The sequence below is a fragment of the Arvicanthis niloticus genome, chromosome 11 (assembly GCF_011762505.2).
Source record: "Arvicanthis niloticus isolate mArvNil1 chromosome 11, mArvNil1.pat.X, whole genome shotgun sequence".
Lineage (NCBI taxonomy): Eukaryota > Metazoa > Chordata > Mammalia > Rodentia > Muridae > Arvicanthis > Arvicanthis niloticus.
The window spans coordinates 55,478,510-55,490,529 of NC_047668.1; the positions used below are offsets into that span (position 1 = coordinate 55,478,510).

The following is a 12,020-nucleotide window of genomic DNA, read 5'->3' on the forward strand; positions in this document are numbered from 1 at the left end:
AGCAGGTGTGCCTCCCTTCATTTTCTGCATCTGTTCTTTTGTTTTGCTTTGCTCTGTCCTTATACTTCTGTGGTACTGAGACACGAACCTGGGATCTTATATACCTGCACCATGAGTGAGCGCTATACCTCTGAGTCACACCCCTAGGCTGTCTCTGCATCTGTTTCTTCTTCCTCTTCACTGAGAGCTGCCCACAGCTGGAGTATCCCAGGAGTTCCACTATGGGAGCTGCTGAGCTGGCTGTGCCACCTGGAAAGGATGTCATTGCATGCCCAGAAGTCATGATCCGGGTGGATAGGACCTGGGTCATTACAGGTCACAACTCAGATGAGCCATTGTCTCTGTGGTCAAGGGAAGCAAAAAACCCCAAGAGATTAATTTTAGTTTGGGAAGAGGAAGCAACAAAGTCAAGTTCTGAGATGAGGATGCTGGTGAGGTCAAGAATGTGAGACAAGCTTGCTGGTGGTGACAAGACTCCTCCTTCCGGCTCAGACAGGCTGTCCTGGACCCCACCACTCCCCGTCTCTCTTTCTCTCCTCCACCATTGCCTCCTTTCCTCTTCTAACTTCCTAATGGCTGCCCCTGCTCTCAACCTCCTACACACAGCCCGGGGACTTCCGGCTTGCATGCCTCTGAAACAGTCTGGAGGGGCGGGAGAGAGATGAGTTGTCTGTTAAGAGCACTGGTTCTTGCAGATGACCCAAGTTCTATTCCCAGCACTCACATGGAACTCACAACTGTCTACAACTCCAGTTCCAGGGAATAAATAGGATACCCTCTGCCGAGTTCCATCGGCACCATGCACACATGTGCACAGACATACATGTGACCAAAAGACTCATACACATAAAATAACACTTAGAAAGCTTTAAAAAAAAAAAAAGGTTTATAGTCCTGACATTGCTAAAGTGGCCAAGAACCTGAGACTCACAGGTCACAGGCCCTGAGGGAATACCTAATGCTTACTGTTCTGCTAAAGGAACATAGCAATCAAATGACTCCTGGTGGCAGCCCTTTCAGAAAAGCTGCTTCTTGCAGTGCATGGCAATTAACACAGAGACCCACAACTGGACAGTGTGCAGAGAATGAGAGAGTTCCAAGCACTGTGCCCTAAATAGGATATCTTCATTAAATCATCCCCTTAAGGCTCAGGCATCCTTGGAAGAGAAGGTGGAAAGACAGTAAGAGCCAGCAGTGGTGGCAGACTCCCAGGAAACATCCTCTTCATACACAACAGAGCTGACACACACATGTACTCACAGACACGGCGGCAGCACACACAAGACCCACACAGGTTTAAACCAGACAAAACTGCAGTGCTGAGAAGAGGACACCCTCTGTCAAGAAGCTATTTGCAATTGATCACTGGTGGAAAATGTTTTCCCCATCAGAATGACAGTGGGGATGAAGATCGACCACACAGGGCTCCAGACTCAGGAGTAGTTGGCAGAGACAAAACTGACTCCATGTGCTTTGTGTTCTGGTTTGGTATTTTTATCTTGTTGGTTTTGTTTGTTTGTTTGCTTGCTTGCTTGCTTATTTTGATTTTCAGTGGTTTTTGGTTCTCTTTCTTTCTTTCTTTCTTTCTTTCTTTCTTTCTTTTTTTCGAGACAGGGTTTCTCTCTGTGTGTAGCCCTGGCTGTCCTGGAACTCACTCTGTAGACCAGGCTGGCCTCGAACTCAGAAATCCACCTGCCTCTGCCTCCCAAGTGCTGGGATTAAAGACATACACATATATACACATACATACAGACAGACATGTATTCATACATATAAATATATACCACATATATACATTCACACATATACACATGAGCATGGATATACACATGGATGCATACATGGATACACACACATCCATCCATACCATACATCCATACTTACAAGATAGGTATGGTGGTCTTAGCAGGAAAAACAACTCAAGTTTGAGGTGAACTCAGAGTACCAAATGAGTTCCAGGGCAGCCTGGGCTATGGAGACCGTGTCTCAAAAAAAACTTTTCTTTAAATTAAATTTAAGAGAAACATATAGCGCTGGCCATATTATTTCTCTGCTTAGAATGTCTGACAACATCCTCTTGCTGACTCAGTAGTCACACTTCCTCCTTACTCATCTTCCCCTCTTTTCGCTGTTCCAGTCAGATTGAGGTATGTGGCCAGCTGAGGTATTTCCACAGGTCTTCTGGGAAATTGCCTCATGGAGTTGCAAGACTGGAACATGGTAGCACCACAAGAAGACCATCCTAAGGAGCATAGAAAGGCACAGAAGGAACGGGTCTAGTCCCAGCTCTGTGACCATAGGACCAAGGCGGGCAGCGACGGCCGGGGTGAGGGCAGAGAGGGCAGAGGCGGAGTGGCCGCGGGCCGGCCCCCAGCCTTCCCAAGGGCCCCCAAGGGTCAGTAGTCTGACTCTGAGCGGGGGGCGTTGCCGGCGAGGCCTGACAGCTGGCCTGTGTCCCCGGTGCAGAGGACAGTGCAGCGGCCGAACCCGGACCCCTGCAGCGGGATGTGACCGTCCCGGCCAGCCAGCCGCCGTCTTCTGCAGAGCTGGCCCGGAGCGCTCCGCTGCAGCCGGGCTGGGACGCGCGGGCCCGCCCCGCCCCGCTGGGGTTCTCGCCGCCGTCATCCCTTCCCCCCCACTCCCAGCCCTGTTCTCCCCGGCTCCTCCCACGACCCTCCCTATGGCGGCCTGCCGGCCCCTGTCCCTTCATCCTGCCTGCTCTAGCAGATGAACTGACTAGGGCACCCGGACAGGCGCAGGTGCCAGGGTCTTGGGCACCTGAGAGAGCCCCTCCTTCTCCACATGAAATTAGCCAAGTTGGGAGGAGGCATTCCATCTCCGAAAGTAGGAGGGGGCCATGAGCAGAGGATGATGGAGAAAATAATTGTTTTAACAACCTCTTGGAGACTGCGTCAGCTTTTAAGTCTCTTTCCCATTCATGATCCGATTCGATTCCATTCACTTTCTCATTCATTCTTTCATTCAGAAAATATTTACTGATCGTCTTCTATGTGTCTAGCATCATTTTAAGAACTGGAGTGGACTTAAAAAGAGGCTGGGCATATTTAAAAGCAGATCTCTCTCTCTCTCTCTCTCTCTCTCTCTCTCTCTCTCTCTCTCTCTCGTGTGTGTGTGTGTGTGTGTGTGTGTGTGTGTGTGTGTGTGTGTGTGTGTGTAACTCATTCGTTTGAGAGAAATCCTTTTACCTGCGCCTCAGGTTTCCTAGCCTTAAAGCATGGAAACATGGAACAGTTGTTAGACTATCAAATGTGGAAACACTTGGGATGTCAAACACTGGACAAGGATCTTAAACCTTCCGCCACTGTATGAATGAGTATTATTAATTTGGACCAATTTGTTAGTTGTTACATTCATTCAGTAAACATGTTAGGCCTTTAAATTGTTTTATATGTTAGCTGAGTATGAGATCTGTGTGATCCTAAATCACCAGCCACTTGTCTGGGGCTGTTTCCTCATGGAAAAACAATGCCAACAATGACTCCTAAGTGTCCTGCATCCAATGATGCCTGCCATTTGGGAGAAGTGCTTGGCTCAGGAGAAATAGAGACTGCCTGTATTTAGGGCAGTTTCTTCAGTCCTCCTTGTTCTTACAGTATTTCTATTTCTGTGAAATTTCCTCTGTGATATCCAGTTCAGTGTTTGCACACCTGCGGCCCAGAAGCTTCTGTTGCTTTTCTTTCTGAAAGGAGCAGATAAAAATGGGCCAGTGGGGCAGGGAAGGACTGCATGCTAACATGTGATCAAGCCATGACCTGAGTCCTCTGACTTCTACTGACCCTGATCTCTGGCCTTTGGAGGCATTTGGGCCACAGAGCTCTTTTGCTTGGGGATTCTTTCCGACCTGGGTGCTCTGCACATCCAGACACCCAGCCTTCCCAAGGGCACTGTGCCTGAAGGGCAAAAGCAAAGAACTTCTGGTCCTCTTCTCCAAGGGCAAAGCAGAGGCTGGCAAGCCAGAGTGTGTGCAAAGAGGACCCTCAGGAGCCCCCTGAGGGCTAGAAGCTAGTGACAGGAAAGGGTGTTGAAGACAGGGGAGTAGGGGGTGGTGCTCTGAGAGGCAGGGTTCTTAGGTTAATCATCTTCATGGCTCAGATAAGACCCTGCCAACTGGAAGCAAAGTTGTTGGGACCAGAAGGGTTTGTGTGGCTGCAGAGGCAGGCAGGTTGGAGAGTCCACAGTGTGGGACCATGCCAGGCACCAAACGATATCAGCATGTGATCGAGACCCCTGAGCCTGGTGAATGGGAGGTGAGGTCCCTTCTCAATTTCAGCCTTTTGTTCTGATTCCTAAAATACTTTTAAATTTGAGCTGGACTCAGCTCTGGACTTCTCCTCCCTCCCTCTTCCTTCTGTTCTTTTTGGTTTTTGATACAGGGCCTAGCCTAGGCTGGCCTCAAACTTGAGGATAGCCTTGAACTCCCAATCCCTTTGTTGCAGCTTCACTTTCCAAATGTCTGAATTGCAGGCACACTTACCGTGATAGACATTCTTTTTCCTTTTCTTCCCTTATGGTCTTCCTTCCCTAATAGGCTCAGAACATCATATGTTTTTAGTATGTGAATGGTGTGCACCTGTATGTGTAAATGCAGTGTGTGTGTGTCAGAGAGAGAGAGAGAGAGAGAGAGAGAGAGAGAGAGAGAGAGAGAGAATGTGGATCTAAGCCAAACACTGAGCCTACTGCCACTCCCACCTCCAGTCCAGCAGGCAAAAAGCAGACTTGTACTTTCTGCCCCTACCCTGTGTCCCCTTCTCTTTAGTTGTCAGGGTATGAAGCAGCTGTGCCAATCACAGAGAAGTCCAACCCACTGACCCGAAACTTGGACAAAGCAGATGCAGAGAAAATTGTTCAATTGCTGGGACAGTGTGATGTTGAGATATTCCAGGAGGAGGGGCAAATCATGCCCACCTACCAGGTGACCCAGTGTCAAATCTCAGACACTGCAAACAGAGATGCCAAGCCAGCCATATCTCAACCTCTACCCTCCTGATACAGGAAATCCTGAGCCCTCTCCTCCATCCCAATCCATCATCCCCAATTTCTCTGCTGCCCTCTCATTCCCATTTTTAAAATTTATTCATCTGTTTTGTGATGTGGAAGGATTTGTCCTATGGGGAAATGTGTGGAGGTCAGAGGACAACTTTTGGGAATCAGTCTATCCTTTCACCATGTGGGTTCCAGGGATTGAACTCAGATCATTAGACTTGGCCACAATCCCCTTAACTCACTGAGACATCTCACTGCCTTCCGCCATCCTGATTCTTGTCCACTCTCTACAGCGACTGTACAGTGAGTCAATTCTGACCACCATGCTGCAAGTGGCTGCCAAAGTCCAGGAAGTTCTAAAGGTACGGACTCTCTGCCTGCTTCTTGTCCATCCAAACACTTCAGTTCCCTCTAACTTCCTCTTTCTGTGGTCTCCACTTCTCATTTTTATAAATCTCAATTCTTTATTCTCTGGGTCTTCCCTTTGGACATTTACTGTTGTCTTAGTCATCGGTAATAGTTATGACAGCAACCAGATGGATAAAACTTTATCAGCAGCAGTGCATCTCCTTTGAAAATATTATTGTTTTTAAATGTTTGTGGCTGTTGTGCGTGTATGTCTGTGTACCACATATATACCCGGTGCCCATGGAAGGCAGAAGAGGGTACTACATCAACTGAATTGGAGTTACAGATAGTTGTGAGCTGTCATGCGGGTTCTGGGAATCAAACCTGGGTCCTCTGGAAGGGCAGTCTTAATGTCTAAACCATCTCTCCATCCCCAGCAATGCACATTCACACTCAGTCCATCCACAAAAACCTGTGAAGTTGGTATTATTTTTTAAAAATTTTTCCTCTTTCCAGACCAGAAAACAAAGGCTGATTGTGGCCGCTTGCCTGGATGTACCCAGCTAATAACTGCTGGCTGCTGCTGTTGCTTTGATTATTTACTTTTAGTTAATTGACAAAGCTGCTCTCAAGTCCCTTCTGGAATACATAAGAATTTTAATGAATAGCTTAGTCAGAGAGGAGAACCAAGAGGATTTTCTTTCTCCAGATCATTGTTCTGTTTGCTGCCCCACATGGCCTATGTTCTTCTCAATGTTATAATGAGGAGCATAAGGAGTTTCGAGTCTTCCTCTGTTGCTGACAAAGGAAGAAAAGGGTGCTTTCTTCCAGAGCTAGGACCCGGTGACCTGGACTCTCTTCCTTCCTCAGGAGCCAGATGGGGGCCTGGTAGTGCTGAGTGGAGGGGGAACCTCTGGCCGTATGGCGTTCCTCATGTCTGTGAGTACCTTAATTCCCTGTTTCTTTCTCCTCTTCCTGGGTATAACCCCCCGAACCAAAAGGCTCATCTGAGATAAGTTCTCTCAACAGTTACAGTCTCTCCCCACTTCCTCTCCAAAACCTAGAGCCCGGGATGGAGTCGGACTTCTCAGGCCCCACTAGAGCCACAGCAGTCTCTGGTTAACATCCCCACATCTTGTGCACCACTAAGTAATCATCTCCAAGTTGCATCTTTAAGTGGCAGACTCCAAATAAGTTAGGGTTGAGCATCGGCCTAAGAAGACCGTTATCAATCCCCAGGAACTGAGAATCCGTGTTATATCCTCTTTATCACTCTGTCCTTATACTCTCTCCCCTGACAGGTGTCTTTCAACCAGCTGATGAAAGGTCTAGGACAAAAACCTCTTTACCAGAGACCAGTTGAAATCTTCTTCCCATGATTTGCCTAAGCTTGAGGAAGTGCAGCTTCCACAAGGAAGTGCAGCTTGTCTGCTCCTGATATCAGAACAGCAGCTTACAGGAATGAGATAAAACCACAGGACGTCCATCCGGTGACTGACTTCGATATGAGAAGGACCACAAGGATGTCCCATCAGGATGTCTCCCCAGATGGCTGACTTCAATATGAACTGCTCTTCTTCCTCTAATTGTAACTCCCTCCCCATTTTCTTGTATAAGTTGAGAGTTGCTTTCACATTAAATGAGACCTTGACGAGTATGTATTCCCTTGGTCTTGTTCTTTCTCTCGCCCATGTTCCTTTCAGGTGAGATCCCTCTTGATACCCACGAATAACTAGAACCCACCAGTCCGGTTACTTTACACCTCTCTCATTGCAGGGGGTGACAGGTAAGTTACCCCAACCTGTACTCGTGGCCTGAATGTCTTTTTAGAGCCTCAATTTAAATGAGTTTAACCAAGGATTATATTGAATCTGCCCGTCTCCACCATCCCATGTGGCCTTGCATCTCCCCTTGTCACATATGTTTATGCCTACCTGGCACTTGCAGTTAGGTTTTTAAATTCTGTGGCATGTCTATCATGGTGCCTGATAATCAGTAGGCACCTATTCAGTGATGGCTTTCCTCCAATCCTTTCTCTCAGTGTGACCTTCACTAACCATCTACAGGTATCTGCTTCTTAGCTAGTGCCACTGTCCTCAACTGAGTTTGCACCCTTAGGTCTGATGTGGCCTCTCGGGAACAGACAGAAGATGGCGCCCTTCACAAGATCGAGGAGCTGAAGATCTGTGTTTCCTGTTACAGCACACCTGGAGATGCCCATATGTTCCTTTTCATAGGGTTAGAAAAATCTCGGGCTGGAGAGATGGCTCAGCCGTTAAAGGCTAGGCTCACAACCAAAAATAAAAATCTCACCCTTCAGCTAAGGCCTGGCCCCTGCTCTGGCCCTGATTTTCTCACACACTAGATTTGGACCCTGGAGACCCTAACGCCCACCCCTCTTCATTCCTAGGTGGCTGCTGGGAAGAAGAGAGTTGTCGTCATAGGCATTTCCGTGGGGCTCTCTGTAAGTGTGAGGACAGGAGGAGTGGGTCGGTTTTACTAGGATGAAGTTGGTGGGACTAGGCTGCCATGCACAGTGGATGCTAGGTGATGAGGTGGATGCTAGTGGTGTAATTGAATGTCAACAACTAAGATGGACAGACCAGTCCAGGGGGTCAGCAAGCTACCCTGGCAGTCAGTGTAGCCAGCTGCCTAAATTTGGGGATAGTTTTACTGGCATGCAACCTTTGTGCTTACTCAGAATTCATGGCCTCTTTTGTGTTGGACTTAAGTAGTTGGACAAAGATCATAGGGCCCACAAAGCCTGAAGTATTTACTCTCTGGCTCTTCATAAAAGAGTCTGGTCCTTGGCTTCATTCCCACCATCAATATCTGCAGCAACTCTGCCTGGTTGGGAGTACAGGATCTCAGGTGCCAGTGGGTCAATCTGCATTTTAACAAGATTCTCAGCATATTTGTATGAGAACCACTTGGCTAGGTTTCCTATCCCCCACAGGAGTTTTAATTCTACGAGTTCAGGGCACAGAGAGTTAGATCCCAGCAGTTGTACCATGAGGAAAAACAGGAGACTGACCACAAGGAGCTTACAGTTGAGTTAGTAGTTCTCGAACCTTACCATTTGGGAGATTTCTGTGAAAGAACAGAAGAAAACTGGAACAGTAGCTTGGTGGTAATTGTTTGCAATATCAACACTCAGGAGAGAGAGGCAGGAGGATGGCTGTGTGTTCAAGGCCAGCATGGACTATATATGAGGAAGTAGCTCAAAGAAAAAGTAGTTTTCTTGGGGAACTTGTTAAAAGTATGCTCTGCTTTCCAAATTTGCATTCAACAAGGCTTTTGTTTTGTTTTTTGAGATAGGGTTTCTCTGAGTAACCCTGGCTGTCCTGGAACTCCCTCTGTAGACCAGACTGGCCTTGAACTCACAGAAATCCACCTGCCTCTGCCTCCCAAATGCTGGGATTAAAAGCATGTGCCAATACCCGGTGGTGGAGTCACTAAGTCTTGGTTGAGGAATCTATTTCTAGGAAGCATGCTGAGTCAGGTTCCATGTGGATCTTGAGGAAACACTCAGAGGAGATTCCTTTATCATACCTTCCTTTCTTGCTACTCTCAGGCACCCTTTGTGGCAGGCCAGATGGACTACTGCATGGATAACACAGATGTCTTCTTGCCGGTCCTGGTTGGCTTCAATCCGGTGAGCATGGCCAGGTGAGGTTCTGTAAGACTGACCAGGGAAGCCTGGGAAAGGGACATGTCAAAGTCCATAGTATTATCGCCAAGGAGAAGACAGATAGGTATATAGTCTGGCTTGCCAAGTCTCAGAATGTAAAAGTAATGGGGTAGTCTCTCAGCGTATGAAGTTTTTGCTAGCTTCTTCATTTTAAATGTTCTCCCCTTGTTTCAGAAATGATGGAAGGCAGCTTACAAAAGCTACATAAGCTGGGCAGGATCTCTGAGTTTGAGGCCAGCCTGGTCTACAGAGCAAGTTCTAGGACAGCAAGGGATTTATAAAGAAACCCTGTCTTGACAAAAAGAAACAACCCCTGCAAACACAAAAACAAACCCCAAAAGCTACATAAAACACAAGCTTGCACAGATACACAAACAGGGATTGGAGAGGTAGAGAGACAAGAACTAGAAGGAAAATAACAAAACAAAACAACAACAACAACAACAACAAAAACAGGGTCATGAAAGTCTGTTTCATCTGGGGTGGGCCCGGAGCATCTTTTCAGAGTGGTAGTGGGTCCCAGGCGACCACCCGCTCCTCTTCTCAGCTTCCTATTTCATGCTCTTTCCTTCATCATTCCAGGCCCCCTTTGGCTCCTCTCTGGCTCCTCACATCTGCTCCTCCTCCCACCCTGAAGCCCTGTGCTACAGAACTACCTTCTTTTGTGGCAAAAGGCACAAAGTCTTGCTATGTAGCCCAGGCTGGCCTCAAACTTCTAACCTTCCTGTTTCTGGCTCTGCTGAGATTCTAGTTATGAATCACCATACCTCAACCCCCCTTCTTATTCACTATCCAGATGGCCACTTGGTCTGATCTTAACTCTCCACGTAGCTGACCAGTAGTGTGTAGGTGTAGTTCAATTTGGGGTAAGGCCATGAGATGTCTATTTTGTTAAAGCGTACCTGGTGATTGTGATGCACAGCCAGGTTTGAGGAACTCTGCTAAATAAGCCATTGGGTGGGATTACCTGATGGCACCCTGTCCATGGGGGACTGCAGCAAAGGAACCTGGCTCTTTTGGAGATGCTCTTCCAAGTCCCGGATTCCAGGCTTGTAGTGTAACTCACACTAAAGTGTAAATGAATCTGCGATGCTCTTAACCCTGGTCCTTCTCATGGAGGCCTCTTCTTCACCCAAAATATATCTGCAGCCGCCAGTGCTAATTTCAGACCCAGTGACTAAGTGAAATGGAGAATTTCAAACAATGTGGGCGTTGAGATCTTCCAGTTGTTCCTTAAAGTGGTGGCTCCCTGTCTTGGCTCATCTTCAAACCTGTCTTGGAAGCTTTATAAAAATGTAGTTTGGGGTTCTGACGCCCACCTGCAGAGGCTGAACCTCAGGGTGTGTGTGTGTGTGTGTGTATCCAGAAGTGGATGGTTGCTGCAAAATAGAACTCCCCAGAGGTTTTGATGTTCAGTGAAGTCAAGTCCAGGCATCCTGAGTTTTACTGCACAATGTTTTCTCTCCTTCTTGGGTCTCTAGGAAGTGTTAACAATTAGCATGCCAATAGCCACAGGAGGCACTTTACACAATAGGTATGAAATAGGTGAACGTTATCTGCCTCAGGATTCATATAAAACTATTTCTATAAAATATTCTCTAAAAACTATTCAAGAAGGGGTTGGCATGTGCCTGTAGTCTCTGAGCTGGGGAAGCAGAGGCAGGAGGATTCCTGGCCTTGCTGGCCAGTCAGTCTAGGTTTGGAGAGTGGTCTTGTCTCAAAAACTAAGGTGGAGAGCAACTGGAGAATATAACTGGGGTTGGCTTCTGACTTCCACACACAAGTGCACGTGGAGCTGCATACATGTACACATACACACATTAATGCATACACACACATGCAAGTAAAATAAAAAATAAAATAAATAGTTCAAAAAGGGATGTAATCCTGCCAGAGGTGGGATGATAAGGACAGTTGGGGATGATGTGTGAGTGGCTAGCTCAGTCTTTGAAGTCCTGCCACACTGAGCAATTCACAAACTCACCTACATCAGAAGATCCTCGTTTTTTGAGATTCCACAATTTGTAGCTACCTGTGTAAGCTTGTACTGGCTCTCTTGTCTCATTAACACATTGCTTTATATGATGAATTTATTGTAGATTATTCAGCCACTGACACTGCAGTTAATAGTATAGAGCTTATACCTCATTAGGGACCAAAATGCTCCCCTCAGGTAGTAAGGAGTCATTCAGGTCTATTTCCAAGAATAAGAAGGGGGTTTCAAAGGACTCTAAGACGGACTATAAGATGGTATGGTTTTGCTTTATTTTTTTGAGACAGGGTTTTTCTGTGTAGCCCTGGCTGTCCTGGAACTCACTCTGTAGACTGGGTTGGCTTCAAACTCAGAGATCTCCCTGCCTCTGCCTCCCAAGTGCTGGGATCAAAGGCGTGCACTGCTAGAATAGTTTTGGCGTTTGGCTTCCAGCTAGAACATTAAGCTCGGATGCTGGCTTAGATGTGGGCTTACTTTTCTGAAGGTATTATTAACCTGATCCTTGGAGTTCGGGGACACACCACCCCATATGCTCCAAAGCATATTTTTCTGGGATGTAGTTGACCTCTAACCCTACTCTCTCACTGATCCTAATTACTAGCTGAGGCGTTTTCATCACACTCTGACAGATAATCCTTTACTTCTGTCTTTCTCTGGACCTCAGAAATGACCCATTGAAGACTGGAAGTCAACATTCCGGCAAGTGGCAGAGCAGATGCAGAAGATGCAGGAGAAACAGGAAGCTTTCACCCTCAATCCTGCCACCTGGGTAGGGCCAGACTCCTTTCTCTACACCCCTCTGGAAGCATATGGGAACTGCTTGTCACATCCTGGGAACCTTTGATCTCAAGCCTCTGCTTATCTTGCTTAAATCCCCAAGGCATTTTCAGTGAAGTCCTATTTTCTCTTTTACTTTCTCATCTCGGGATGTTTTCCTTTAATCTTTATTTCAACCCTGTTTCTCAGATCAGTAACTAGGAAGCA

General features: G+C 47.0%; 1 protein-coding gene and 1 long non-coding RNA gene across 2 annotated transcripts; both read left to right on the forward strand.

The window, feature by feature from the left end:
* The first annotated feature begins 4,110 nt into the window (after positions 1–4,110).
* On the forward strand, positions 4,111–7,009 carry LOC143433734 (glucokinase regulatory protein-like). The gene is made up of 5 exons (XM_076942201.1): positions 4,111–4,268; positions 4,778–4,933; positions 5,298–5,366; positions 6,223–6,291; positions 6,654–7,009. Exons 1-5 carry the CDS (start codon positions 4,209–4,211, stop codon positions 6,729–6,731), a joined length of 432 nt encoding a protein of 143 aa, XP_076798316.1. The 5' UTR covers positions 4,111–4,208; the 3' UTR covers positions 6,732–7,009.
* Positions 7,010–7,281: 272 nt separating this feature from the next.
* Positions 7,282–12,020, forward strand: LOC143433730 (uncharacterized). The gene is made up of 3 exons (XR_013113281.1): positions 7,282–7,816; positions 8,927–9,021; positions 11,701–12,020. It is a non-coding gene; the product is annotated as an uncharacterized LOC143433730 (long non-coding RNA).

What these genes read in the sequence shown, in the direction of transcription:
- LOC143433734 (XM_076942201.1), top strand. Translation starts at nt 4,209, where the DNA reads ATGCCAGGCACCAAACGATATCAGCATGTGATCGAGACCCCTGAGCCT. An exon ending in CTGAGCCTGGTGAATGGGAG is followed by an intron (nt 4,269 to 4,777) that starts GTGAGGTCCCTT and finishes CCTTCTCTTTAG; the next exon opens with TTGTCAGGGTATGAAGCAGC. An exon ending in GTATGGCGTTCCTCATGTCT is followed by an intron (nt 6,292 to 6,653) that starts GTGAGTACCTTA and finishes CTCCCCTGACAG; the next exon opens with GTGTCTTTCAACCAGCTGAT.